Source organism: Tachypleus tridentatus, chromosome 6, assembly GCF_004210375.1.
Source record: "Tachypleus tridentatus isolate NWPU-2018 chromosome 6, ASM421037v1, whole genome shotgun sequence".
NCBI classification, from domain to species: domain Eukaryota; kingdom Metazoa; phylum Arthropoda; class Merostomata; order Xiphosura; family Limulidae; genus Tachypleus; species Tachypleus tridentatus.
In genome coordinates, this window is record NC_134830.1 from 163,900,321 (window position 1) to 163,926,468 (window position 26,148).

General features: G+C 33.5%; 1 protein-coding gene across 10 annotated transcripts in view; it reads right to left on the reverse strand.

Moving 5' to 3' along the window:
• Positions 1-287: 287 nt before the first annotated feature.
• Positions 288-26,148, reverse strand: part of LOC143254335 (kazrin-like) — a 136,255-nt gene continuing 110,394 nt past the window's right edge. For all 10 annotated transcript variants that reach the window (XM_076509361.1, XM_076509358.1, XM_076509367.1 and 7 more), the window contains exons 3-16: positions 23,472-23,684; positions 21,362-21,522; positions 20,480-20,626; positions 19,798-19,999; positions 17,500-17,712; positions 16,923-17,143; positions 15,649-15,761; positions 10,222-10,456; positions 9,713-9,814; positions 8,692-8,858; positions 7,214-7,376; positions 6,212-6,235; positions 4,747-4,796; positions 288-4,343 (exon numbers count right to left, since the gene is read on the reverse strand). In XM_076509361.1, coding sequence (XP_076365476.1) covers positions 4,782-4,796; positions 6,212-6,235; positions 7,214-7,376; positions 8,692-8,858; positions 9,713-9,814; positions 10,222-10,456; positions 15,649-15,761; positions 16,923-17,143; positions 17,500-17,712; positions 19,798-19,999; positions 20,480-20,626; positions 21,362-21,522; positions 23,472-23,684 — 1,976 coding nt within the window. In that variant the 3' untranslated portion in view covers positions 288-4,343; positions 4,747-4,781. The remainder of the gene's footprint in view (positions 4,344-4,746; positions 4,797-6,211; positions 6,236-7,213; positions 7,377-8,691; positions 8,859-9,712; positions 9,815-10,221; positions 10,457-15,648; positions 15,762-16,922; positions 17,144-17,499; positions 17,713-19,797; positions 20,000-20,479; positions 20,627-21,361; positions 21,523-23,471; positions 23,685-26,148) is intronic.

Consider the following 26,148-nt stretch of genomic DNA (forward strand, 5'->3'; position numbering starts at 1 on the left):
AAGATTTGTAACATGATTTTAATACAGTTTAGAGGATGCAACAGCCAAGATGGACCAACAGGTCCGATGTTGTTCGAAAACGTTATAAGTGAACTAAATGCTTTTAACTAAAAATAAAACATTCAATTACTGGCAAAAATCAAAGAAAAAATGGATAACAGGTACATTTTGAAAATATGTGTATGTTTTTTTTGTTTTCAATTTGTATAATAGTGAGAAGTGTCAGAGGTCAAACAAGTAATATGTTAAACACTGAAACATCTACAGACACACGAAGTCTAAAGTTGGCTGGAAAACGATTAGAATCAAGATTTCTTTTACTTTAATTTTCCTGTCCTACTACAAAACATGCGCAATTTTAAGAGCCTGGTTTACAAGATGGCTCCATATGGCTTGAGAATTTAAAGGACCACAACTGTATACAAAAAATGGGAAACTACAATTAATTACTTTATGTAAATCTATTCATAGAAATTTTCTCTCTCGCAAGAAAACAATATACAGTATTAATCTAAAGGTTTTCTTATAACTTTATTTTATAATACTTTGATAATTAAACAACGTTAGAGCTTGTCCTTCGAAAACAAAATCACGAGGCAATATATTTGAGCACAACAAATCAACAATCGCTGTAAATCTCCACATGAAACAGAAGCAATAATTCTTAGATAAAGGCAAATGCTCTGGCTGAATGTTGTTGTTTTTCCTATTTGTATTTTTAAAAGGTTTGTTGTACAGTAGGCCAACTGTTTAGTAAAATAACGTTCGATTTTAGTTTCTTTTACACCAAAGGTAAAAGTGAAGAGAGAACTTGTGACGCAGAAGCCTAAGACATCTTATGTATACTGCGAACCTTGAGGTCTGTCCGAGTATTCGTCTGTCTCGCGTTGACAGTGGGCGCTTCCTGCACTACATTTGAAAAGCTGCGCGCATGGGCAAGGCTCAACATTTGGGAAAACGGGAGAAATGCACGTGACCCTCACAGGCCAATAACACCTAAGCTCCGATAATGATCACAGGCAGACGGGCTCGAAATTCACTTTTGTAATGACGTCAGAACAGATATGAATAACGTTGATGACCTGCGTTATTATTGAGTGGCTCTTTGCATGTTGATTGTTTTGAATTTCGCGCAAAGCCACACGAGGGCTATCTGCGCTAGCCATCCCTAATTTAACAGCGTAAGACTCTTGGGCTACTTTTTTACCAACGAATAGTGGAATTGACCGTCATAATATAGCGCTCCTACGGCTGAAAGGGCGAGTATGTTTGGTGCGAAGGGGGTTCAAACCCTCAGTTACGAGTCGAGTGCCTTAACCACCTGGCCATGCCGGGCCATTTCGTGTTGAGCAGTACAAGCAGCTCTGATCTTTGGATTTGAGTGAAGTCTAGCTTGCAATACAATCAACCTATTGAAAGTCCATGATGTGATTTAAATTGATAAATTATATTACACTTTCCCGACCCTGAAGGCGGGTACTTTGTTTTTTTATATTTCTTTCTGAACAAAGCTATGCTGATGAGCCTTAAATATGCGAAATTGCAGTCCAGAGCAGAAGATACGACCAATCAGAGAATGCATTGGGCTTTTACGTCACAGATATATCATTAAACTCTTGGCCAGCTGTATAATACAGAATTATGAATAAAGTGAAAGGTCATTAATCTCACACTTAAATTAATTTAGGGTTATGTATAGTGAACTAAAAAAAAACACCCATAAATATTACACATATTTGTTAAGATAATTGTGACGGAGTAATAATAACCATTCACAGTTACACACCCGAACCTGTCAACCATAAAATAAAATATCACACATAATCGCCCTCTATTGAAGTGCTGATAAAGTAAATTCTAATTCAAAATAACTATAAAGTCCTTTAAAACAAAACGTAAATAAATTAATTTCTCTAAAACTAATTACCTAAGTTACGTTTCAGTGATACAATTTGATTATACATCACAAGACAGTTAAACAACCCTTATACTGTAAATGAGCAAAAAATACATAACACTTTAATAAGAAACTTAAACTGTGCAAGCACTTATAATAAAGTCAATAGTCTGGATTCATTTCTATTTATTATTTAAATACAATATAGGCTTCACAACGACAGGATCTGAATTTCACAGATTTCGAGGTAGACATGGAAATATTTTTTTAGTAATTTTTAAATGGTATGAAAACACTTTGTGATCTAATACATTCTATTTGTATGGTTTTAACTTATAATTTATAGCTGTAGTTTAAAGTTCGAGCCAACCCTAACATAGAAAAAATTAAAGTAACAATCCCGTTTCTTCGTTAAAAGTTATTGAAAAGATTTTCGGAGCAGTGAAACTCAACAGGCAAAACAAACAAACAAAGAAAAATATTAAGGTTCATATTTGTGCAAATTTTTATTTCACAATTAGTCTAGAAATCAAAGTATAATATTAGAAAATAAACAGAAGTTTCACCTGAAAGTTGTACCAGATTTTTCTACTTAAAGGCACTCTTTCTGTTCTAATGTGAAACTTGTAATGAGTAATTTTTGACAAGCTATACTGCTTTAAAGTGTGATTAGATATACGTATTTTAACTGCAAACAGAGGTCTATCAAGTGATCTGTGAAGATATGACTAAAACTGAATATTTATCATCTAGGTTTTGTTTGATTTTTTTAAGTCCATTTAAACTCGTGTTTTAAACTGTCAAGAACATTCATGACATTCAAATTTAGTATAAGAGTAAGGCACAAAAATGGGTTCACTCTAATATAGAACTATTACAAACAGAAGGTTCATCTCCTAATCCTATTCTTAGGGCTCAGGAGCTCCTGAGGAACAAAAGCTCTTTACCATGACAGACTTGACATGGTATAATGCGATATTTTTTACGTACCTTGACAAAATCATTCTCAATGTTCTTTGAAGTATCAATTACGGTTGTCTCCTTAAAAGCCAATTAAAGTGTTATTTTAGTTACGCACCTTAACATTTGTTAGATCAGAGTGAGTCTCCAAAGATATAAGAGAAGTGTACTAATTTGAAAATTCTAGAAAGGTTATTTCCACTACTTAAGTCTTTATGCAAGTAAAGTTAAAAAAAAAAACAATTCGCAGACAATATGTTGGGTCAGCTACTTTTTTTTTCATATCTCCTCAAACATATTGGATAGATAAATGAATTCTAATCAAACAACAATATGCATATTTATCATAATTCACAATCAACTGTTCAATAAAGTATCATCACAGATGTGTTAATATATTCATATCTTTTGAGCATAACTTTATTTTTTTTTTTGCAAATATTCACTGAGAGAAGGCAGAAAATAAAATAATAATTTGCAAACACTCTAATTCACAAGAACCAAAGTCACATCAGCAAGTTGGACTAGTACTACAGTAAAATAACTATTGATAAGACAACAATAATCTGACCAGATGAACTCTCTTTGTTTTCTTTATTCAACATGTAAATTCTTACTATTAACTTAGATCTACAAATATTTCTTATTAATAACAAGATTTATTAAATTACTAATGAAAATAATTTATTAATGATTTCTACACTTAAAACTTTTTAATTTCTTTTCGTGGATTGACCATTTTTAAAAAGGGGGGGAAGATACTGTTATAGAAATTAATATTTTATTTTTAGTTTAACAAATCAAAAATAGCCAAAACACCCTAAAGAACTGTTTTATTAACTTCTTAGATAAATGACTAAGTAAGAGTTAATATTTATGGTAACAAAGCAATACAAAACAGCTAATGAAATGTCACGTTTCAAACTCCACAATACTTTTTTTTGTCTTGAAACTACATTTGGCAAAAACAGTGGAACATTATATTTAATTGACAGTAATGTTTCCAGTACAGTGCAATGATACAATGAAAAGGAACTTAATATTATATGTTGAAAATATGGAAAATGAATCTAAAGCACAACTCTTCTGGATATATAGTAATTCTTCATTTTACATTTTACATAAATACACACCCACATACATGCACACACAATACCTATAGATAGTTACTGTCATTTATTTATCTTTGTGTTGAAGCAAAATCATCAGTAAAACAATATTACTTTAGTAACATGTACACACGCCTGCATCAAAATAGTTTTGATCTGACTGGGTTGAAACAGGGCTTGTTTACCTAGATGCAACGATCTCCAACGTCTCAAAATAAACGTCAGAACGATCAGATCGGAACGATGCTTAACGTTTCTATATCACTTTGTGACCTCACTCGTCGGTGACCCTCAACTTTTTTAGGTGATTGCGGGACAGACTGGAAACTTGGTGACTGATGAAGGGATTGGAGTCCCAAAACTCGAATCAAGGATCCCTATAATGACCAGATAAAACGTGGTGATTTTTACAACATAAGCTCAAAGCTAATTCTATCAAGTTCATTTCATACCATTATTTAAAAAAAACAACAAAATATTGAATCACAGTAATAGTAATCTTTTTCCATGAGACTTGCATAGAAATAAGAAAAACAGAAATTTGTCACATAATTCTTTAAGATAATTAAACCGAACTGTTGTTATTAACAACATATACAGTGCTAGAAACTTGTTAAATATTAGAGGTTTCTACACTAACTATAAACATTACACTTAAAGATTATAATAGACACATATGTAAAGATATACTCAATATATACCCAATATAATTACTTCTACATGATTCTTACTTTGATATAGTGCATTTAGCAAAAACAAAAAGTGTGGAAAGGCAATTACCATTCATATTACTGGTGCACTTAGGACTTCTTCTGTTATGAAACACTCAGCTACGGGCAAGAAGCAGAAAGCAATATTAAAAGCAGAAGACAAATTGAAGTTGTATAAAAATAAATTAAGGAAGTGATGCCACTAAAAAGTACATTCCTTACAGAATTACACAGACAGTGAACTCAAAAGTGGGTGTAATGAATAAAAGGTTTTAGCCACATTACTTAAGTAGTGAACTCAATGACTTGTGTCACTGTAAAATAAATTTGTAGAAGCATTATGTATCAAATTACTGAAAAGAGCTCATAGGACCTAACGTGCAATTCTGAAAACAGAGAAGTTACTAAAACAAAGTTTCCATACAAATATACCTAAACCACTGTTAGAAAACAATGTTTACACAAAGTAAACTTCTGGTACTCTATATAGAAATGCACAGTAATATTTAGAGCAAAGAGAGTAATTACTTAATCAATTACATATGAACCTTCATTACACTGATTAATAATTATTAATTAATTAATTTATCAAAATTAGTGTTAAAGCTATCACTGTCACAGAAATAATCAAAATTAGTGTTTAAGTATTTCAACTATCCAGTAATTAAAATATCACTGTATTTTCCACTACTGTGTACATTAATTCAAATTTATTCAGTCACTGTGATGACTCCTGAAAATAATCAACCAATCACAGTTTCCAATTATTTCAACTATCTAAAGAAGTTTTAAAACCATTTGTAGCTCTCCACTGTCAGTTTCAGTTTAGCTCTTCTGAAGAAGCTATAAATCAGAATATTAAGTGTTTAATTAAATAAAAAAATTTTGGTGTTGTAAGGTCATTTATTTTTAGTACTAATATGTCACCAATATGCCAGACAGAAATTAAATGCCAAGCTTGCACTACTTTTTGAACACAATGGTTCATAACAAAATACCCACTAGATTACTTCCTGATTTTATTACAATGAAAATACTGCATAAAATAATAAAAATATTTATCAAACAAAAAAAAAAAAATTTACGTTTATGTGATATAACTATGCAAAGAAACATGGAAGTTGATAATTCCCTCCTTATGAAACTAATTCCTTTATATCATGTACATAACAAAACGTAATTAGAAGTGCATTATTTCAACATGAGCATGTAAACATTGAACTTAAAAACAGTGAGTTTTATATAGTTCTAATAATGATCACCACAAATAAAATTATAACAAAAGTAAAAGTTTTTAGTTTAAAACCAACTCAATTCAAAGTTTGCTTGGATTATAGCAGTAATTTCTCTTGTTTACAAAAACATAAATGATAATGGGTTTAAGTTTAGGTTCTAAGAGATCAGTTACCTTCCACTAGTCAGTACAAATTACATAATTGTTAATTTTAGGTACGTATTAACGTCCAAGCTGATCTACAGTACATACTAACATCCAAACTACAAAGGTGGTAGTTTCTTTTTTAATTAAAACTTACCTGGGAACTTTTCCAAGTTGAAAACTGTCATAAAAAGATTAGGTTAGAGAATTAGCAACAGATTAAAAAACCCAAAATACAAGAAATAAATGGTTTGTTTATGATTCAGTTTCCAAAAACTTTTATTGTATAGGAGAGAATAATACTTATTTTTAAATTAAGGACTTTTGAGTAAATATCCTATGGTATCACCTTTATACACACACAAAACAAAAACAGTGATAGAATCAACAGGAATCATACAAGATAAAAAGTATATAAAAAGCTTTTTCTAAATCTTTGTATTATCCAATTACATAAGAGCATAAAAAGACCTGCTGTAAACAGATATGATTTATTAATACAGTGGAACCCCTCTAAGCGGCCACCCCTCAGATTCGGCCACCCCTTGAAAGCGGGTCATTCAATCACAGTCCATTTTTTTTGTTTACATAATCCCTAATTATGTACAGTGAAACCCCTCTAATTAGGCCAGTTTGTCTCAGTCTAGAAGGTGGCTGCTTCAGAGGGGTTCCACTGTATGTGTGCATACAGAGTTCTCTAGTCTGAACCCATGGGAAGAAAAAGTACATAATTTATTTATAATTAAAATTGCATATAATTAACAGCTATACACTATACATCAAGGTATTTACTTTCCTGAAATATGTACAAGCAGCATTAGAAATGTGTTTAACTTTAAGTATGTCTATTTTCTTTATGGATCCAGACTTCTGGGACACTCTTAATTGTCCATTGCTCACATTAAATTCAAATAATTTTGTAGTTGAAGTTATAATTTCTGGGAAAGTTTATAACAAAACACAAACTTCTAATAAAAATTTATTATCAACAGCGGAAACTTTTTAGACATGAAGAAACTTATTCAAGTGTTGGTAGTTCTGTGAACTAGTCATCAGTGACAACATGAAACAAATCTTTCTCAAACAGTATTGATTTCTTTTAAATAAAGAGGTGTTCATTAACCATATCATAAATAATGCAAGTAGGAACAGTCCTTACCCTCATGTTTGTACGTCGCTTATCAGGTTTATCTAATGTTCCCTTGGAGTAAGATCTCATAAAACTATGACCCAGTGAGCTTGTGCCACTGCCTGACAAAGACCCACTGTTCTTTTTTTGGCTTTTCCGTGAATAAAAGACAACTTCAGCTTCCAAGGACATTCTGAAGAACATACAAGATTACTTATCTGTACAAAACATATGGCCACCCATGTAGTACAGTTCATGAAACCTCTCACTCATAATATTCAAGACATTCAACCCAATGTAATAATACTTGGTATAATATTCTGTTACCTACTAATAACAATCAATAAGACATTTAACCCAATGTAACAATACTTGGTATAATACTCTGTTACCTACTAATAACAATCAATAAGACATTTTACACAATGTAACAATACTTGGTATAATATTCTGTTACCTACTAATAACAATCAATAAGACATTTAACACAATGTAACAATACTTGGTATAATATTCTGTTACCTACTAATAACAATCAATAAGACATTTAACACAATGTAACAATACTTGGTATAATATTCTGTTACCTACTAATAACAATCAATAAGACATTTAACACAATGTAACAATACTTGGTATAATATTCTGTTACCTACTAATAACAATCAATAAGACATTTAACACAATGTAACAATACTTGGTATAATATTCTGTTACCTACTAATAACAATCAATAAGACATTTAACACAATGTAACAATACTTGGTATAATATTCTGTTACCTACTAATAACAATCAATAAGACATTTAACACAATGTAACAATACTTGGTATAATATTCTGTTACCTACTAATAGCAATCAGTAAGACATTTAACACAATGTAACAATACTAGGTATAATATTCTGTTGTGTTGTTTCTCAGATGAAGGTTGCAACCCCAAGCTGTCTGCACTATGCCAGCATTTTATTTAAATAAATAAAATTGTCAACTTTTTCATCCTTGTAGAGAAAGTGGGGTTGCACTAACCAAAGCCCAGATGCAGAGGTCATTTGGTAAAAGTGCCTGAGAAACACCACTCTATTTACTGCTAATAATCATTATGTGCACTCAGTTACACTTCATAGGACTCTAACAATTACAGATTTATACCTATCACAACCATAAAAAAAACAGTTATACCTAGATACTCTTATTATTTCCTAATAAGATTTAAGCAAGTAACATTATGACAAGTCTGACTCCAATAACCTCCAGTTTAATTCACAAAAGATATAGCATCACAAATAATACTTTAACTTCCCAGTTATATAGTACACTATAAGCATAACAATGTAATTAGAACACATCTGCTGACCAGGAGTCTCCATTCATTTGTAAAACCAAGTCGCAAATTTTCTACAAAAGAATTTAACTATCCCATTGTTAATCCCAAATCTGTAAACCATCATTAGAATAATGAACAGTCTAGTGTAGTAATCTTCTTATTTAACTACTAAAACCCTCACCTTGCTGGTTGTATTAAGTTATCTAGTTCTGTTGTCAAGTGCCTCCGTATAATGTTTTTTGAAGCTGGAATGCCAAGAGCAGTAGCCATGGTATCAGCAGTAAACGAGGGCTCCAGCACCACTAAAGCACCATGGACACCACTGCCTTGAAGGTTTTCTGCATATTCCTGCATAAATTAAGAAGTAAAGCTAGATTCACAAAAACTTTACCACGTGGGTGTAGACACAATTTGTAAGAGACTTGCAGCATTATACTTAATTGTTTGGTTTTTTTACTGTTCTTCTCTAAATATTAAAAATTTATATCCATACCTACAAAATTATTCATATCGTAACAGCATTTAAACAGCTTTTACCTTTAAATACAAAACTACACAACAGACATTATTTACTACAGTCAACAGACACAATGGACCTCGTTCTGCTACAGTCAACAGACACGATGGACCTCGTTCTGCTACAGTCAACAGACACGATGGACCTCGTTCTGCTACAGTCAACAGACACGATGGACCTCTTTCTGCTGCAGTCAACAGACACGATGGACCTCGTTCTGCTGCAGTCAACAGACACGATGGAGTTTGTTTTACTAGAGTTAATAATTCACATATCAGTCAGATGCCAATCACATGTTTATCCAATACAGTCAGTTTTATGGTTATCTTGTCATTTTTCTGAAATAGGCAGAAAGTGTGCTCTTCAAGCAACAACTACAGCAGCAGGTTTAACTGAATTTCCATTTATCACTTTTTATTTTCCAAAATAGTTTGGTTTTTCAAGCTATTCCATTTAATCCAAAAAAAGTTATAAAAATAGTGCAATTCTCTCGCAACAATTAAAATTCATAGAAAAGTGTCGTTACAATGTTATCATCCACTTTTCCCAGGAGTTTGAATAGCCAACTTAGCTATAATGGGCATTATTTAGTCCTAACTACTGATTTGAAGGCACAATCTGATTCTATTGTGGAAAAGGTATCAGTATAATTATTAGACAAAATAACTGAAAAGGTAAGGCTTACCTCTAGGTCTATACTTTTTGCCCATTTGATAAATCTCTCATTCGTCCACACCAGAGGATCAAGGTCCATATGCTCACAACGTGACCTTCGTTGGGCCAGTATCTACGAATTTTATGAGCTTTTTCTTATTTGAATAAAATAAAATAATTTATAATAACAAATATTTTTATTTCAGTGAATTTCTACTAAAAATATGTCATATTTAAAAGTGTTGGAAATAAAAGTGAAAATATCACTAATACAATGAAGTTAATACTTTTAAAATAATTTATTCTGTTAAATTATACCAGTGCTTAACTATGTAGAATGCAGAGATTAACAATGGTACAAATAATCATAAAATATAAAGTTATAATATAGACTCAAATAATACATTTATATTGAAACGTTTAAAGCAAAATAATTATTCAGTTTCAGTAAGAAAGCAAAATGGAAAACAAAATCTTATTCTAGAAACAGCTCATTAAAAGTAATAGCAGGAAGTACTTTAGGAACTCAGTATCATGTACCTGTTTATCAAACTTGACTATACGAAGCAAGTGAATGGCATGTATAACACTAAGTTGGTGGAATTTCCGAGTAATGTTCAGATGTTTTTCGAGGTCTTTCTTTGTAAGTGTATCAAGCATTCGACCATCCACAAGCTGGTGATTAAACGCATCACTGTACGTTGTTAAACCTAAACTTGGTAACCATTCATCTACCACCCACAAGTGGGACAGGAGGTTTATCTTAGGGTTCAAACTGGGGAAAAGATAATAATTATTATATTTTTTTTTACCCTTATGAGTAATATAACAAACTTTAATATTTTTTTTTAAAAACTACACACTGCAATCACTGAAATTAACGTAATCAAGGTTAAACTCTAGATTATAATTAAAACTATATATCCACTACTGAAATAATTATGGTAGCAATGAATAAAAAGGTATAAGAGCAAATATTGTGAGATATCTCTCCCTCCAGAGTACAAAAGTGAACTGTATCAGGGTAAAGTTATGTGTTCTACAACAACATAACCAAACAAGCTATACTGTTCCCAAAAGTAGTGCAGTCAGTGCACCAATGATTTACAGGACAGAAATGTCACAAGATAACTATGTCAAAATCAGAGTTTTGGCAAGTTAAGTGTATGGCATGTTATAGACAGAGGTGAAAATTTATGTTACAGCAAGTGTTATGTGGAAACACTGAGGAAGGTATGTGAAATTAGTATTGTAAATAACAGAAGCAGTTGAAACAGAAAGCGTAGCCCTCCAAAAGTGATGTTAAGTACCTCAATACATGTTCTTGATTTAACATAGGATAATGCAACAGAGAGAGAGAGAGATGTTGCTGAGGTAATGACCTAAGAACAGACACGAATGATACCTCCCAGAAGTGCCCTGAACAGAGCTGAAGCCACACATACACACACACACAAAAACATTGCTTAAAAGATATAATCAGGAAACTGAAACTGGCATCAGACTACAGACAATGTGATGAACAAAGCTGAAAGACTGAATTCTTTACAAAGAAATAAAAAGTTAATTCTTTAGATATAATCAACAATAATTTGTCCAAACATAGGGAGAAGAATGCTATCACAATCGTTATATAGCATTTACAGTGAAGCAATACATGTGTGGGCTGCATCTCAACCAGGAATTGTAGGAAATTATTTATAATTGATGGCACCCTAACTGTTGACAGGTACAAGCACATTCTTATTCACATTGTCATTCATTTGGAAACAAAAGTGAAATAACAGGAAGGTAAAGAGCCTGACAGAACACTTGCAACTATAGTGTGGCTTACACAATGTCCTGATGAGATTCTCATGAAATCCGTACAGCTTATATGAAAGCTAAGGGTCATACAGCAACCAAACAACTTGGCATAACACAGATCATTTGGAACAATACTTCTGTACTGCACAACTTACTGCTTTACACTGTATTTTCTATAATAATACATTGTACTAATGATAAATTAAACATTTATTACCGATTTCTTATTACTCTTTTATGTGTATTTATTCCCACGCTACAATTACAATGGTTAAGACCAATGTAAAATTTAACTTGTTTGTTGTTTAAATTTTATACAAAGCTACACAAGGGCTATCTGTGCTAGTCGTCCCAAATTTAGCAGTGTAAGACTAGAGGGAAGGCAGCTAGTCATCACCACCCACTGCCAACTCTTTGGCTACTCTTTTACCAATGAATAGTGGGATTTATCATCACATTATAATGCCCTCATGGCTGAAAGAGTAAGCATGTTTGGTGCAACAGAGATTAGAACCCACAACCCTCAGATTACGAATCAAATGCCTTAACCCATTTGGCCATGCCGAGCCATAATAGGTGCAATGAGTGGGTTTTATTTAGGAACTTGGGACTGGTATGTATTTTTAAGGAAGTTATTAGTAAAGATGTGCAATTTATATGTAGATTTTACTGTCTAGAGAAGAAATTGGAGGTTATCCCACTTAAATTAGAGGCAACAGATAAAGAGAAGTGTAAATTGTGAAAAATGGCAACAGGATTCCAAAAGAAAGTCACGATTTTACATGACAGGAATACATCAACTAACAGAGACTTTCAGAAAGTTACAAACAGTACTACTATGGCTAAAAATACTGGATTTAATTGAAATAAGCCAGTTCTGTTGAGCAAAACATTTTAGCCCCTTAGTTCTGCAGATGAGAAACTACTGGAGGAAAAGTAAACAAAAGAAACAGAGAAAGGTGTGGATAATAAACTTAGGGTGTTAGAGGTATAGATGATTCTCTGGAAAGGCATGCAGATAGGGTAATTTGTGGGGTAATTAGATCATATTACCCAGAGGCACAGGTAAAAGATATAACTGACAGAACAGGAGATATAATAAAGGGGACTCCCAATGATGCAGTTTTTGTTGTACATGTAGGGGCTAATGTTGTAGGAAAAGGGGAGGTCAGAGGAACTAATTGCACGTACAAGGGGTTGATAAAGACATTAACGTACCAGCATCAAGGATACTGCCAAGAATTAACTGTTGCGATGAAATTACATCATTAGAACAAAATGTTAAGCTTAGGTTAGTATGCAAGAATGAGCAGATTGGTTGACTGTATTTGTGGGACCAGTTTAATTGGAAATGGGAAGTTGTTTTGGAATGGATGGTTTACATTTAAATTGAGTAGAGGCTGGCTCGTTTGCAAAGGTTATTAACGTAGGTGCAAAGGATGTTTTAAACTAGGACTTAATAGTGGTAAATGCTAGGATAAATTAAATATAAAAAAATATAAAGTGCAGAGAAAAAGTTAGCATGAGAAACAAGTATAGCCGAGGATAGGCTTAACTGTTAATATTGTAAAAAAAGTTAGCATGAGAAACAAGTATAGCCGAGGATAGGCTTAACTGTTAATATTGTAATGCTAGAAGTACAGGAAATAATATAGGACACTGGTAAGAATGGAAGATTTTTATATAATGGAAATATCTGAAATATGGTTAAATGTAGACAATTTTGATGACAGAAATTTCTATGAAATATAGGGTTACAGCCTACTTAATAGGGATGGAAAGGTAGAGGAGTAGCTTTATATGTAAATTACAAGATACATCTTGTTGAAGTTAAGGATATCAAAAATAATGGCAAAGATATCGAATCCTTTTAGGTTTCTATTAGTGGATATAAAAGGAAATTTTTAATGGAAATTTGTTATGTATGACCAAATGATACTGATGAAATTAGGGAGAAACTTTACAGTGGGATTAATATTTGAGCTGTTAATAAAGTAGTCATTATGGAATTATGAGTGATTTTAATTTAGGGCACACAGTTTAGGAAATGTTTGAGGAAAACCATCACGGAGAAATGTTTTTGGAAACTATTCAAAATAGTTTACTTAATCAAGTGATCAAGGAACCTACTAGAAACAATGGTATTTTAAATGTATTGTTAACTTCTAACATAGAAATGATTTAGAAGGTGAAAACTGAGGATTCTGGTTGCAAGTCATTATTGTGTTATTAGAGTTGATGTTTTGTTACAGATTAGGCATTTTAGTTGCAAATTTTGAAAGGGTACAACAAGAATTATTTGTTGTGAATTGGAGTTGCCAAATTATTTAGACACTGATCAGATGTGGAAAATTTTTAAAAATAAATTTTTTTTAAACATTCAAGGTAAAAACGTTCCTTATAGAAATACAATAGTAACTGTACGTAAAGAAACAGGTTGGCTCACAAAGAGTACAAGAGATAAAATTAAAGAATAACAAATTTAAGAAATTTAAATTGACTAGTGTGGCAGGAAATCTAAAAGATTATATGATAATAATTTCAAAAGTTGATCAAGTTGGAAATTAGGACATCAGAAAGTATTAAAAAAAATGTGGGTAGTGCCTTTAAGGGATGCTAAAAAAATGGTCATATAAAATGAGATGGTTGCATTATTTAATTTTGTTTTACAAATATTTAGGCAATAGTCGATAGATGGAAACACGATTAACTAAGATAATGATGTTAATTCTGACCTCATTAAGAAACGATTAGGAAGTTTAGAGGACAATAAGTTTCCTGGGTTGGATAATATTTACCCAAGGGTTTAGAAGGAGGTTAATAATTGGATATGTGAACCACTTGTTACTATTTGTTTTGTCAGTTCTTGAACAGTGAGCAGAAGATTGGAAGGTAGTTGATGTAATTCCTCTTTTCAAGGGAAGTGATGAAACTGTCCCACTAATGGTTAATAAATTACTCACATTTGCAGGTAATAAAGGTCCTGGGGAAATCCTGCTGCTTTACAAAATGATTTAGATCATTTAGTTAGTTGGGTGAGTAAATGCCAGATGGGTTTTTAATATAATAAATACAAGATAAAACATGCGAGTTATCATGATTCAAATTATACGTATAACCTTAGCGGTGTTACAAAAAAAAGGGATCTTGGTGTAGTGGTTTATTAGTCTCTTAAGACATCCAAGCAAAGTGCTGTTGCTAGTAGCAGGTCAAGTAGGATTTTAGGTTGTATCTACAGAGATATTGAATACAAGTGTAGACAGATTATAATCTCATTGTATAGGTCACTGGTTAGGCCACATTTGGAAGTATTGTGTTCAGTCTTTGGTTTCTTACCTTAAAACAAAAACATTGAACTTTTAGAAAGGGTTCAGAGGTGGGCTACTACAGTGATGCCTGGAATGAGAAGAAATATCATATAAGGAGAGTTTAAGATTGTAAAGGGATCTGACAGTGTTAATGCATTGTATTGTTTCATACTTAATGGTGAAAATGGTAGGACTAAAGGACACAGATATAAATTTTGGCAAAGTAGAAGTCATTTGCACCTAAGACAACTTTATCTTTCTATCAGGGTGGTTGGCCTTTGGAATAGGATATCTTCAAATGTTGTGGAAGCAGTAAGTTTAAGAGAAAGTTTGATAACTGTATGAATGATAAGGTCTGGTCTCAAGAGGTTGTTTTAATAGTTTTAGTTTAATTTAGAGAACAGGAGAGCCTAGACAGACCTTCAGGTCCCTTGTTGTCCCTAAACATCATGCATGCATATACATAATAGTACTGTCTGTTGCCTATTCGTGTAACTACTTTGCATGATGTGGATGAATCTTCTCCAAATTTGGTATGGAGGTTCATTAGGCCCATATAGAGGTAAATACAAATGTTCAGTTTTGTGGTTTTAATGGGTGTTTCTACAATCATGTATAAGAGAAGCAACTTGTCCAGGGGATGGATACTCCAGTTAGCGTGCATGTGTGTGTGACAGTACAGCTTTTCATCAAAGTTTTGATTATCGGTACAGCTTTCAGAATTCAGTAATAGGTTTACAGTGGTACCAACATTAAAATAAACAAGCTAATTGCTGTCCAATTTTGTTGTTTTCAATATTTATTCTATAAACAATTTTCAACTCCCATTAGAAAACTACACTAAAACACTTGCCATAAAGCAGAATCTCTGTGTTCTTCAATAGCAAGCCTAAGTTTCCTTCGATGCATAGGATTGCTTATTCCAAGACCAGTTTCTAGCTCTCCATCAGATAATTCCAAAAGTATCTGCAAACGGAAGACATTTACGTTAATAATCTCACAATGGTATGTTGAAACAGGTGATTATTCTGTTTGCTAATAACAGTAATATCTATAGGTAATTTTTGTAAAAACATGCACTAAGCCTTAATACAGATGCAAATATAATATAAAATACAATTATGCATTAAAAAAATTAAAAATATTACACAATTTCTTCTCACTCCATGAACATGTTTGTTTTGACTATTTGCACACAACTACACTTAGACTATCTGCACTAGTTTTTTTTGATTTTCAACTGATAAACTAAAAGACAATTTGTTTGGCCAACAATATTTCCAGTTAGCTTTAGGATTACTCTAACTGGACCTAAATTAAGAAGAGAATTTTGCAACAACAGATCCACAATGTAGTATACTAATCACAAGTCATTACTCATTCCCTCTTGAACAAAAGTATACGATTTGTTTATTGTAAATAGTCAGAATTTAAATTAGAGGTGATCAACAGAAGCCAAGTGTGACAACAGTTCTTGTTTATTTCTGTTGACTAACAATGACACCTCCTAGCTTCAAGTTAAGAGACAAACATACATATAATGTATTTGTTTGTGCTAGATATTTGAAAGCATTTCTTTAAAACAGAAAAAGTTCCACTAATCTAAGGCTGCAAATGATCTTCATTAATAGTAATCAAAAATATATTTGAAGTATGGTTGACAATTTTAAAAACAAAACTGCATACACGTACTAATAAAACACATGCGAGAAACCATAACGTAAATTCAGAATACCCTCAATCAAAGTGATATTATCTAGTGTTATTATACAACAGTTGCAGTAGGGTACTTTGGGCTCCTAATTGAGTAGCTTTTGGATCTTTGCATGTTTTCCTTAATTGTAGACTTGTTGATGTATCAAATATTCCTGTCATCCCCAAAGCCTTTCAAATTTATGATAAACATGAAGTGTTTAACCTACTAAGGCTTGTGGTTAATAAGATATATCACCCTTCCTTTGTTTTACTCGTGTCTCTAACTTAAGATCCCACTGATTAATAGAAAAGAAATTCAAATGTACGTGACTTAAAAAAAAAAATAAATTCGCATTTATCCGATATTCCCACTGTCCAACCAGTACCAGGTAGTACTGTCTTAAATTTAAAATAAAATTAAAATTGTCGTACTTTCCCACTTTTTATGTTTTCAGCACACTTTCTGCCATACTGGGGCATTCCTAAAGTTATTTCTATCCAAGAAAGAACTGTTGAAGCTTTCCACTTTTCCATTGGCTTTCCTTGCGTTTCTTCTAGTAACTTTAGTTTCTCATTATAGTTGTCCTCTGATAACGGGCTGGCACATAAACTGCCCTGGGGAGACCAAGACGATCTCTGGTCTGAGCCGCCACCTAGTGACGAATATACATATATGCATTTTAAAGTGGCATTGTTTGAACAATATACCAACTCAAAATAAAAAGAGTACCATAAAACATTTAATGCCTTTATGGGAAAAAGTATATAATATATAGCTTCCCTTACATATTATAACAAAATTACTGATTTGCGTTTTTACAATCAGCGATTTTTTTAATTTTACAATTATCAAACTGTTTGTCGAAAGAAGCTTTTATATTAATTTTAATTGTTTTTCATATTTCGACGCACGTATACATATTTAAGGAACTTTAGATATTAAAAAAAATAAAATGGCTTTGTTTAAAATTAAACTCGTAACCATACAGAGAAACCTCCAACGAATTACCATCCAAAACACATTGATCCAATCCTTTACGGTGACGCCCTCTAGAAAAGACACGAGATATGGAACTCCAGGTCCCTTTTCTTTCTTTCCTCTTCCAGCTTTTCTTGCTGCTGCTGACGTCAGAATTGGCACTGCTGTGTACGTATATCTCCTCGGCTGAACGAGATAAACCAGGAAAGGACAAAACTCTGTCATCTCTAGCAGAAGTGGTAGCTGGAGAAAGAAATGAAAAAATAAACAAAATAAAACCAGACCTTTACAACGACGAATGGATACCCAAGCTGATGTGTACGTTAATAAAGAACCCTTCTAAAAACTAACTTTGTATGAAAAAGATAATGTTTCGATACGTTCTACTAAGCCTTTTTATTCTTCCTTTGTGGCTTAGCGATAAGCAGAAGAGTTTACAATTTTAAAATTAAAGGTTCGTTCCATTTACAGACTTTGTGGGACAGCGCTGATATCCTATGATGCAGTTTTCCACTTAAACAATCAAGCCTTCGTTTTTACTGCCGCTTTAGATTTTTGGGATTCAAAAACATAATATTTATTAACCTCAAATACCGATAAACAAAGCTAATGATTTCAACTATAACAGACGAGTAACAATTTTTATTGTAAATAGAGCAACATTCTCTATATTCTGAAGAAATAATGCTTATCTAATAACAAAAAAAACCTAAAACCTATTTAACGAAAATATAACAAAATAAAACTTACAAAATACAACTAGAGCTATTCTGTGTTCGAGCAAAGCTGTAGGATAGGCCATCTGTACCATGTTCACTGAGAGGATCTTACTCTGAATTTTAGCGTTATAAGTCCCTCAAGCTTGACGATGTCAAGGTTGCAAGCAAATACTATTCGATAAATCACTGTCCCAAGCAGAAAAATGTTTGTCGTACATCGAGATATTTATAAAAGTTAGTATCAAATATACAGGAAAAACAAACGAACTTTTCAAGTGAATGGCATCACAAAGTACTTGTTTTGGAAGTGGATAGATTTATAATGAAAAGCTACAAAGAAAAATGTCGTTGTTAAATATATAATAATGTTGAAGTTGAATGCGAGTCTTTAAGTTAGTTATTTTTAGCATCGATAGTTTATTGCAGGTTTGCATAATTGTTTACGAATCATACGCTGTGTAGTTCAGTTGTTGTGAATTGGCGATTGTTATATCATTGCGATATGTTACTAGAAATTTAAGTTTTTCTCGTGGTTTTAATTGAGTATTATTACATCATATCTTGTAGCGTGTGGAACATTCTAGACCTCTGTCAAGATATAAATATGCATCCAAAATGCAGTTTGAGACATATAGATTTAGACTCTGTGAATTTAGCCATAAATAACATATAGTGGTGATTTTAAGTGAAATTATCATATACTGTATTGTAATAACAGAGTGAAGAAAAATACTTCGGCTTGTCGAATTGTGTTCTGAAGTAACAACCAGATTGCGTGTAATTTGAGAAAAAAGAGAATTATTTAAAGCTCTGGATACAACTATGATAACCAACAGTGTAACAAACATCTCAACATACATTCGACTTGTTTTAATATATTATTTCAAAACAAGTGAGCTGTTTATTAATTGTTAAAATCTACAGCCAACAAGCCACAGGTATCTACTGTAAAACTGATCCATACTAAAAACCTAACAGCTATGCGTTTCTTTACTTTATTGTTTGTTTGTTTTGAATTTCGCGCAAAGCTACACGAGGGCTATCTGTCCCTAATTTAGCGGTGTGAGATAGAGGGAAGGCAGCTAGACATCACTCACCGTCAACTCTTGGGCTACTCTTTTACCAACGAATAATGGGACTAATTATAACATTATAATCACCCGGCCATGCCATGCTCTCTTTACTTTATAATGGATGTTGTTGTTAATAGTTTGCTTCAGCATTAACATAAGATTCATTTGCAAAAGTTGGATTAACTTTACAAAATCAAGCAATGTTTATTTCTCTTAATATAAGTAATGTCAATGTTTTTAATTTGTTTTTATATCGACTTTCTTCGGGTAATTTGTTTGTTGCTAAGCACAAAACTACACGAAGGGTTCTTTGTGCTTTGCCCACCACGAGTCTTGAAACCCGGTTTTTCAGTGTTATAAACCTTCATACTTACCACAGTGACACAGCGGATGGGGGTGGGGGGTCAGCTTGACGATACAAATGAAGCACAGTAGTAAACTTAACTGAATTAATGAATCATATAAGCTAGCTTAACGGTACTTAGAACTAAATGGTACTAAATGTTATTCCTAGTTTCGTGTAAAAATATACTAACAATAATAAACTGAGTTCTGGTCTTCATCAACTGTTATTGTTGGAGTGCCACCATACGACAATGACTTCCGCTCTGATACCGGAGTAAGTGTTGGGGCGTTGCTACTGTGGGCAGTGGGCGTCATACTTGGGCTATTATAACCATTGGTTCGGAAATTTCTTGCGCTCTCAACATCAGAAAAGTAGCCCATTCTGTCTCGAATCTTCAGGAAAAAGTGTAAAACTTGAAAAGTGTTTATAGTACGTTGAGGAAAACAAACAAAAAAAACCTATACGAAAGATATCACACAAAGATGTTTACCGTTAAAAATGCATTGAGTTAATGTATAATAGTTTCCTTAACAGTTTCCTTTTTTATCTTTCCATATTTTCCCTAAAAAGCTTTTCACAGCACTAAACGTAACTTGTTTTGTTTTGCTTGTATAATACATCAAACTAACTATTTGTTTAAGTTATCTACTTCCATTTAAACGATGTTTTTCGACGGTTCTTTACTGTCATGGCAACAACAGAAAATATACCCAAGTTGAAAACTGTATTGCGAGGTCAGGCTCTAATACCGAATTTTAGACTTGGGAAGCATTTGGAACACATTAAAAGATACGACCGCTACCTATGAAAGCTAAATTAACAATTGTTTTTTGTTTTACTGTTGTTATAGATATTTTTTTTATATGACCTACCAAGTTCACTTCTTCTTGAAACCGTCTTATCTGCGCATCCTTTAGGGCTAATTGGGCACACAGTGCCACTGAATGTTCGGCTTCGTCTCGTGCACGTTTTAAAATACTCCACTTTTCACGCTCAAATTCTTCTTTCGTCCGGACTAGCTGTATTAAAAAAACAAGACTGTGTCGTGAAAGTTCTGGAAGTTTATCTGTTTCATTCACACTCGTAGTTTGCTTACAAACAAATCACTTAAATAATACAGACAAAAACGCTATTACTGATCGACTGTTTTTGAATTTCGCCCAAAGCTACGCGAGGGCTATCTGCGCTAGCCGTCCCTAATTTACTAGTGTAAAACTAGAGGTAAAGTTATTACCACCAACCGCCAACTCTTGGACTACTCTTTTACCAACGAATAGTGGGAATGACCGTTACATTATAACGTCCCCACGGCTGAAAGGGCGAGCATGTTTGGTGCGACGGAGATTCGAACCCGCGACCCTCAGATTACGAGTTGAACGCCTTAACATACCTGGTCATGCCGAGCGCTACTACTGAAGTATTTGTTTCAGACGTCCCGATAGACGAGACAGAAAACATCTTAAGAACGACACCTTCGAAAAACTATTTTGCTACTCTAATAAAAAAAAGTATGATTTAACTGTCACTCATATAACAACGGGACGCGAGCCACGGACCCTCAGATTCATAGTCCAGCACTTTAACCACGTGGTTATGCCGGGTCTCACTCAAAAGTAAATGAAATGGATATATTTCGTTATATCAATTAATAACTGCTTAGCTATCTTTTACTTTGCACAAATTTTATTTAGTACAAGCCACTGGATCTCTGCTTTAAATAATTTAAAATATTAGATAATTATTCGGAAACTAGCCTGTTTCAAACTCTCGTCACTGTCTATCATTCTTTGCTCGTAGTTCCGGATGAAGTCTCTGAGTTCGTTTTCCTTATCTTCTAGAGTTCCGTACAGCTCTTTCATTTGATTTAATAGGTCGAACTTTTCCGCTCTCAGTCTCTTCCGGTCTTGTTTTAAATCTAATATTAATCAAAATAGTTATTTGTTGTTGTTTTTGTTTTGTTTTCTTGCACTACAGCTCAAATCTGAGACTGTAAGAACACGGAATGTTTCGGAAAATATTTGAGAGAAAAGTTTGTTTCTCAAAGCATGAAATTAATCATTTAATTTCAAAGATGTGAAAATGTAGTCACATATAAACACTAATAATAAAATCGAATCAAGTTGTTTCAGAAATATTAATGAAGACGTTTGATTGGGAAATTCCTGGTAACAAACCAATAAGAATCAGTCCGCCATCAAAATGTCTTTTTCTTAATGACAGAGTGCAACGCTGTAAAGCTGTCTTTACTTCAATTACGGTTGAGTCAAGTTGATAAAACCACACACACACACACACACAAATGGATGATTAAAGAAATATTTCATGCCCCAGGGTAGTACTTTGGGCAATCAATGATATATCTTGGGAATAGACCTTGTCTGCCAAGTTTTACAAGATCGCAAAGGAGATAGGAATTTCGCTTAACATTATTGGAAGTAATGGAAAGATAAGGCAGAAATTATAGTCTACAAGTTACTCCGTAATCAAAAGATCTATCTGAAGAACAGAATCCTCTTGTGGATAAAAAAAAATAAAGAAACCGTTGTTTTGAATTGAATGTTTCTCGTGTCAAGAAACCAAGAAGAGATAAAACCCTCACACTAAGTTCCTAACCAAATGTATATTAATTAATCAATTTAACAGACAGTGATCACTTGTCCCATTACTGGCGTGTTCGGAGACGTGGGATGTAATGCCAGAAAACAGCGGTGCTATTCAAAGCCAAGCATAGACTATTTTTGTAATCTGATCCCCTCCTAATCTTCCAAGTCAGACTAGTTTCTTGCTCGTGATAAAGTGAAGTACTTTTCTCGTGCATCGGTATTTAGCGCTAAACACGTGATAATGAAGATCACATTTGCTCTTTTAGTGTCGCGTTTAGTTTACTCTTATGGTGGTTGTTTTAAAGTTCAATAGCTCGGACACTGTTGGTAAACTAACAACATGCACGACTCTGACATCGAAAGAAATACCTTTCCTGTGGACTTTGATCACACTTTGTAAGAACGATGTTTAAGGTCCTCTTATCACTCTTGGACCTATCTTCACCATCGCTGGTCATCTCTTCAGTCTGACGACCATATTTACGTATTTTTGCTGGACACAACAATTGTTAACGTTTTCATAATTTTGCAAAAAAATAAAATAAAAAAATTCCAAGGACAACGAGTTCAGTCTTATTTCCCATTGTCTAAAACTACATCAAAGCAAATCAAGGGTACAAAAGCATATTGGAACACATAGACGTGTTTGACAGACAAGAAATCTGATGAGTTTGCTATTACTCCAGTTTTTTGGTCTTCTTTTCATAATAACAACCAATGGTTTCAAGGTCCGGCTGGAAGCCTGTGGGCTTTCATTAACTTGAAATCCTCGTTTATTATCCCTATTATATACACACACACACACACCATAATGCATGCCCAAAGTTGAAACATATCACATTTATTTTTCAGACTAGAATGTTTTACAATAATGGCTTGGGACGCGGTTTTCGAAGCCTGTTGTTTTCCCCGAAACGCCGCGAGCTGCGAGGTTGTTCCGCTTCATGGATAAAAATATGGCACTCGAAAATTATTCCTCGGAAAGTGCTTTGATATATTTCTCCAGACGTAAGTATACCCCTGGCGGCAGAAGTATTAACCAATTCATGCTCATAAGTTTCTATGGATAACATAAAATTTAGGTCTTGATATTAAGTGAAAATAATAGTGATTCTAAAAGAAAAAAAAGAAGAAATATTAAGAAGAGGTCTGTAAATAAGTTCTGAATCAAAGTAACGATTCCCAGACTAGAACCGTTCAGGTAAAATGAGCTATCTAGTCCTAGCGTATTATATTAAAACAGTACAAAGTCACATCTCACTCTCAAGAACTTGTTTTGTACGCTTCAGCTCATCTTCCAACCACTGAGCTCGAGACAGCAGCACGTCCTCTTGGTCCTGAGCATTTTCTTTATAGGAACGTAGCTCTTCGAGCTCCCTCTGAAGGGAACGGTTCTGCTGACTCAGTTTGGAGTTCAAATCTTCTTGCTGCTGTAGTCGTTCTTCAAGTTGGTTTACATCTTCGTGTGTACAATCTAAAAATATTGATAATGAATATTTTTACTTTGAAATAACACGAAATAAACTTTTAAGGAACGTCGTCTACTCTACATGTATCGATGGAGTATTTTCAATTTCGATTTACAATAAAAAAATGGCTAAGGATGTTCTTAAAGAAATTTACTGGGTTAGAGAATACTATTGTCCGAGAATGTGTAAGCAAACCAAGTGCCTGTTAACTAAACGTAAAAAAAAAAAGGACATGAGAATAAGCTGTTTGTTGTGAATTTCGCGCAAAGCTACACGAGGACTATCTGCGCTAGCCGCCCCTAATTTAGCAGTGTGGGACAAGAGGGTTTTGTTTTTTTAAATTTCGCGCAAAGCTACACGAGGGCTATCTGCGCTAGCCGTCCCTAATTTAGCAGTTTAAGACTAGAGGGTTTGTTTGTTTTTTTTAATTTCGCGCAAAGCTACACTACACGAGGACTATCTGCGCTAGCCGTCCCTAATTTAGTAATGTAGGACTAGAGAGTTTGTTTGTTTTTTTAATTTCGCGCAAAGCTACACGAGGGCTATCTGCGCTAACCGTCCCTAATTTAGCAGTGTAAGACTAGAGGGAAGGCAGCTAGTCATCATCATCCACCACCAACTCTTGGGCTACTCTTTTACCAAAGTATAGCGGGATTAACCGCACATTATAACACCCCCACGGCTGAAAGGGCGAGTATGTTTCGTGTGACGGGATTCGAACCCGCGTCCCTCGGATTACGAATCGAGTACCTTAACCACCTGGCCATGCCGGGCCTACAGAATGAGAAACACCATTCTACCATTAAGCAAATTATGTGTATCATTGTAAGTGGTTCTCACAGTGTGTGTAAAAACTTAGTTAGCACAAAGTTCGACTGACAGCCTTTTGAAGTTGCAGATTAAAATAATTCGCGCCGTTCTATTTCTTAGCGTATTTTGTAAGTGCCCAAAGTTGTTTCATTTTGAAACGTAACCTGACAATATTGAAAAAAAAACACCTTTCCGAGGAAAAACAATTTCATCAGAATAAATTGTAAAATGCAAAGTTCGCTTCAACAACAACGAAAATATGCCTTTCGATTTTATGTTTTTCGTGCATCTGTTTGTTCCGATTTCGCTAAGAACTAAAACGAAAGCCATCTTATTGAGACGCAAGTAATCTTTGTCAGCTCCAAGTCCCACTGGACTTTTTTGTTTCTTTTCTTGTTTGCAAAAGAGAAAAAAATGAACGAGTCAACTTACGTCGATATTAGATGTTTATTAATCCTTCAAATCGCACATTCTGAAGACGAATGTGACGTAGATATATTAAAAACACCGTGAAACCAAGCTCTAGGGACAGGCGTGGAAGTTTTAATATACTAAAATTTGTCGATAGAAGTGCGCCGGGGTAGTTCATTACAATAATCCAACGTACTGACAGGGCATAAAAGGATCCATTATTTACCGATGTTTATATGTCTGGTGATATATTATAGGTAGAGTTTTAAATGCAGTATTTTTCTTATTTGTCGTGAACTCTTAAAATAAATAACGGTTCTTCCTAGTATAGGGCCAGGGGAATCAATCCACGTGTTATTAGAATTTCAATTACTGTATAATTTTCTCTTGTGATTCTGTGGAAAAGCATTCATCTCTTCTGGTCTAATTGTGAGGGAAATTCATTATTCCTGTTTTAAGTTTGGTAGTTTTAAAAACCGATAGACAATTTAGGTATTACTTCACTGTTCATACAAGTTAATTTTTATTGTGGGAGCTGGAATACTAATTTTGAAAGAGAAATTTTACTTAAATCTGCTTTCAGTAAAAAAAACTGCTAATTTTGAGGTTTCATTAGAAGAAACTACTAGATACAGACCTTAAATGAAGTTGTAGATGTAGGGAGTGGTTAATTTGGAAATTTTCATAATTGCACTAATCCCCTACCCATACATGGGGCTAGCAAAGAGAAGTCAAACTGTTATTTACCGTAGTGTATCCCTTCCGCTTTGCGAGTCCTACCTTCTTAGATACCTCTCTCACTCAGATTATTTATATTTTTTACTTTTCAGTCAGTATTTTAATATTATCTTTTGTAACTACCGTTGTTGTATGAAGCTATATGTATACAAGTCTTTTTCTATGTGGAATCACTCCTTGGTTAAGGTAGCAACACTGAAATAAACACTTATTTTTGACAAAAACGACAAACAGCATACAAAGTGATTAATAATAAAATATTAAATACACAATTTCACCACAGTAATATTGAGTATCATACGTTTTATCCAGAAAAATCTGGACACGTTATACAAGTTTAAAATCTCTATCATACGATCCACCCTCCCATCTCTTTCCTTCGTAAATTAGCACTATTTTTATTTCCCTTTCTTCAAACAATGGGAGATTAGTGATTTGTGTGTCACTGTGCACAATCACGTAAGGCTCAGTTAACACTGTGTAGAACAGACGATACGTACACTAGCGCTA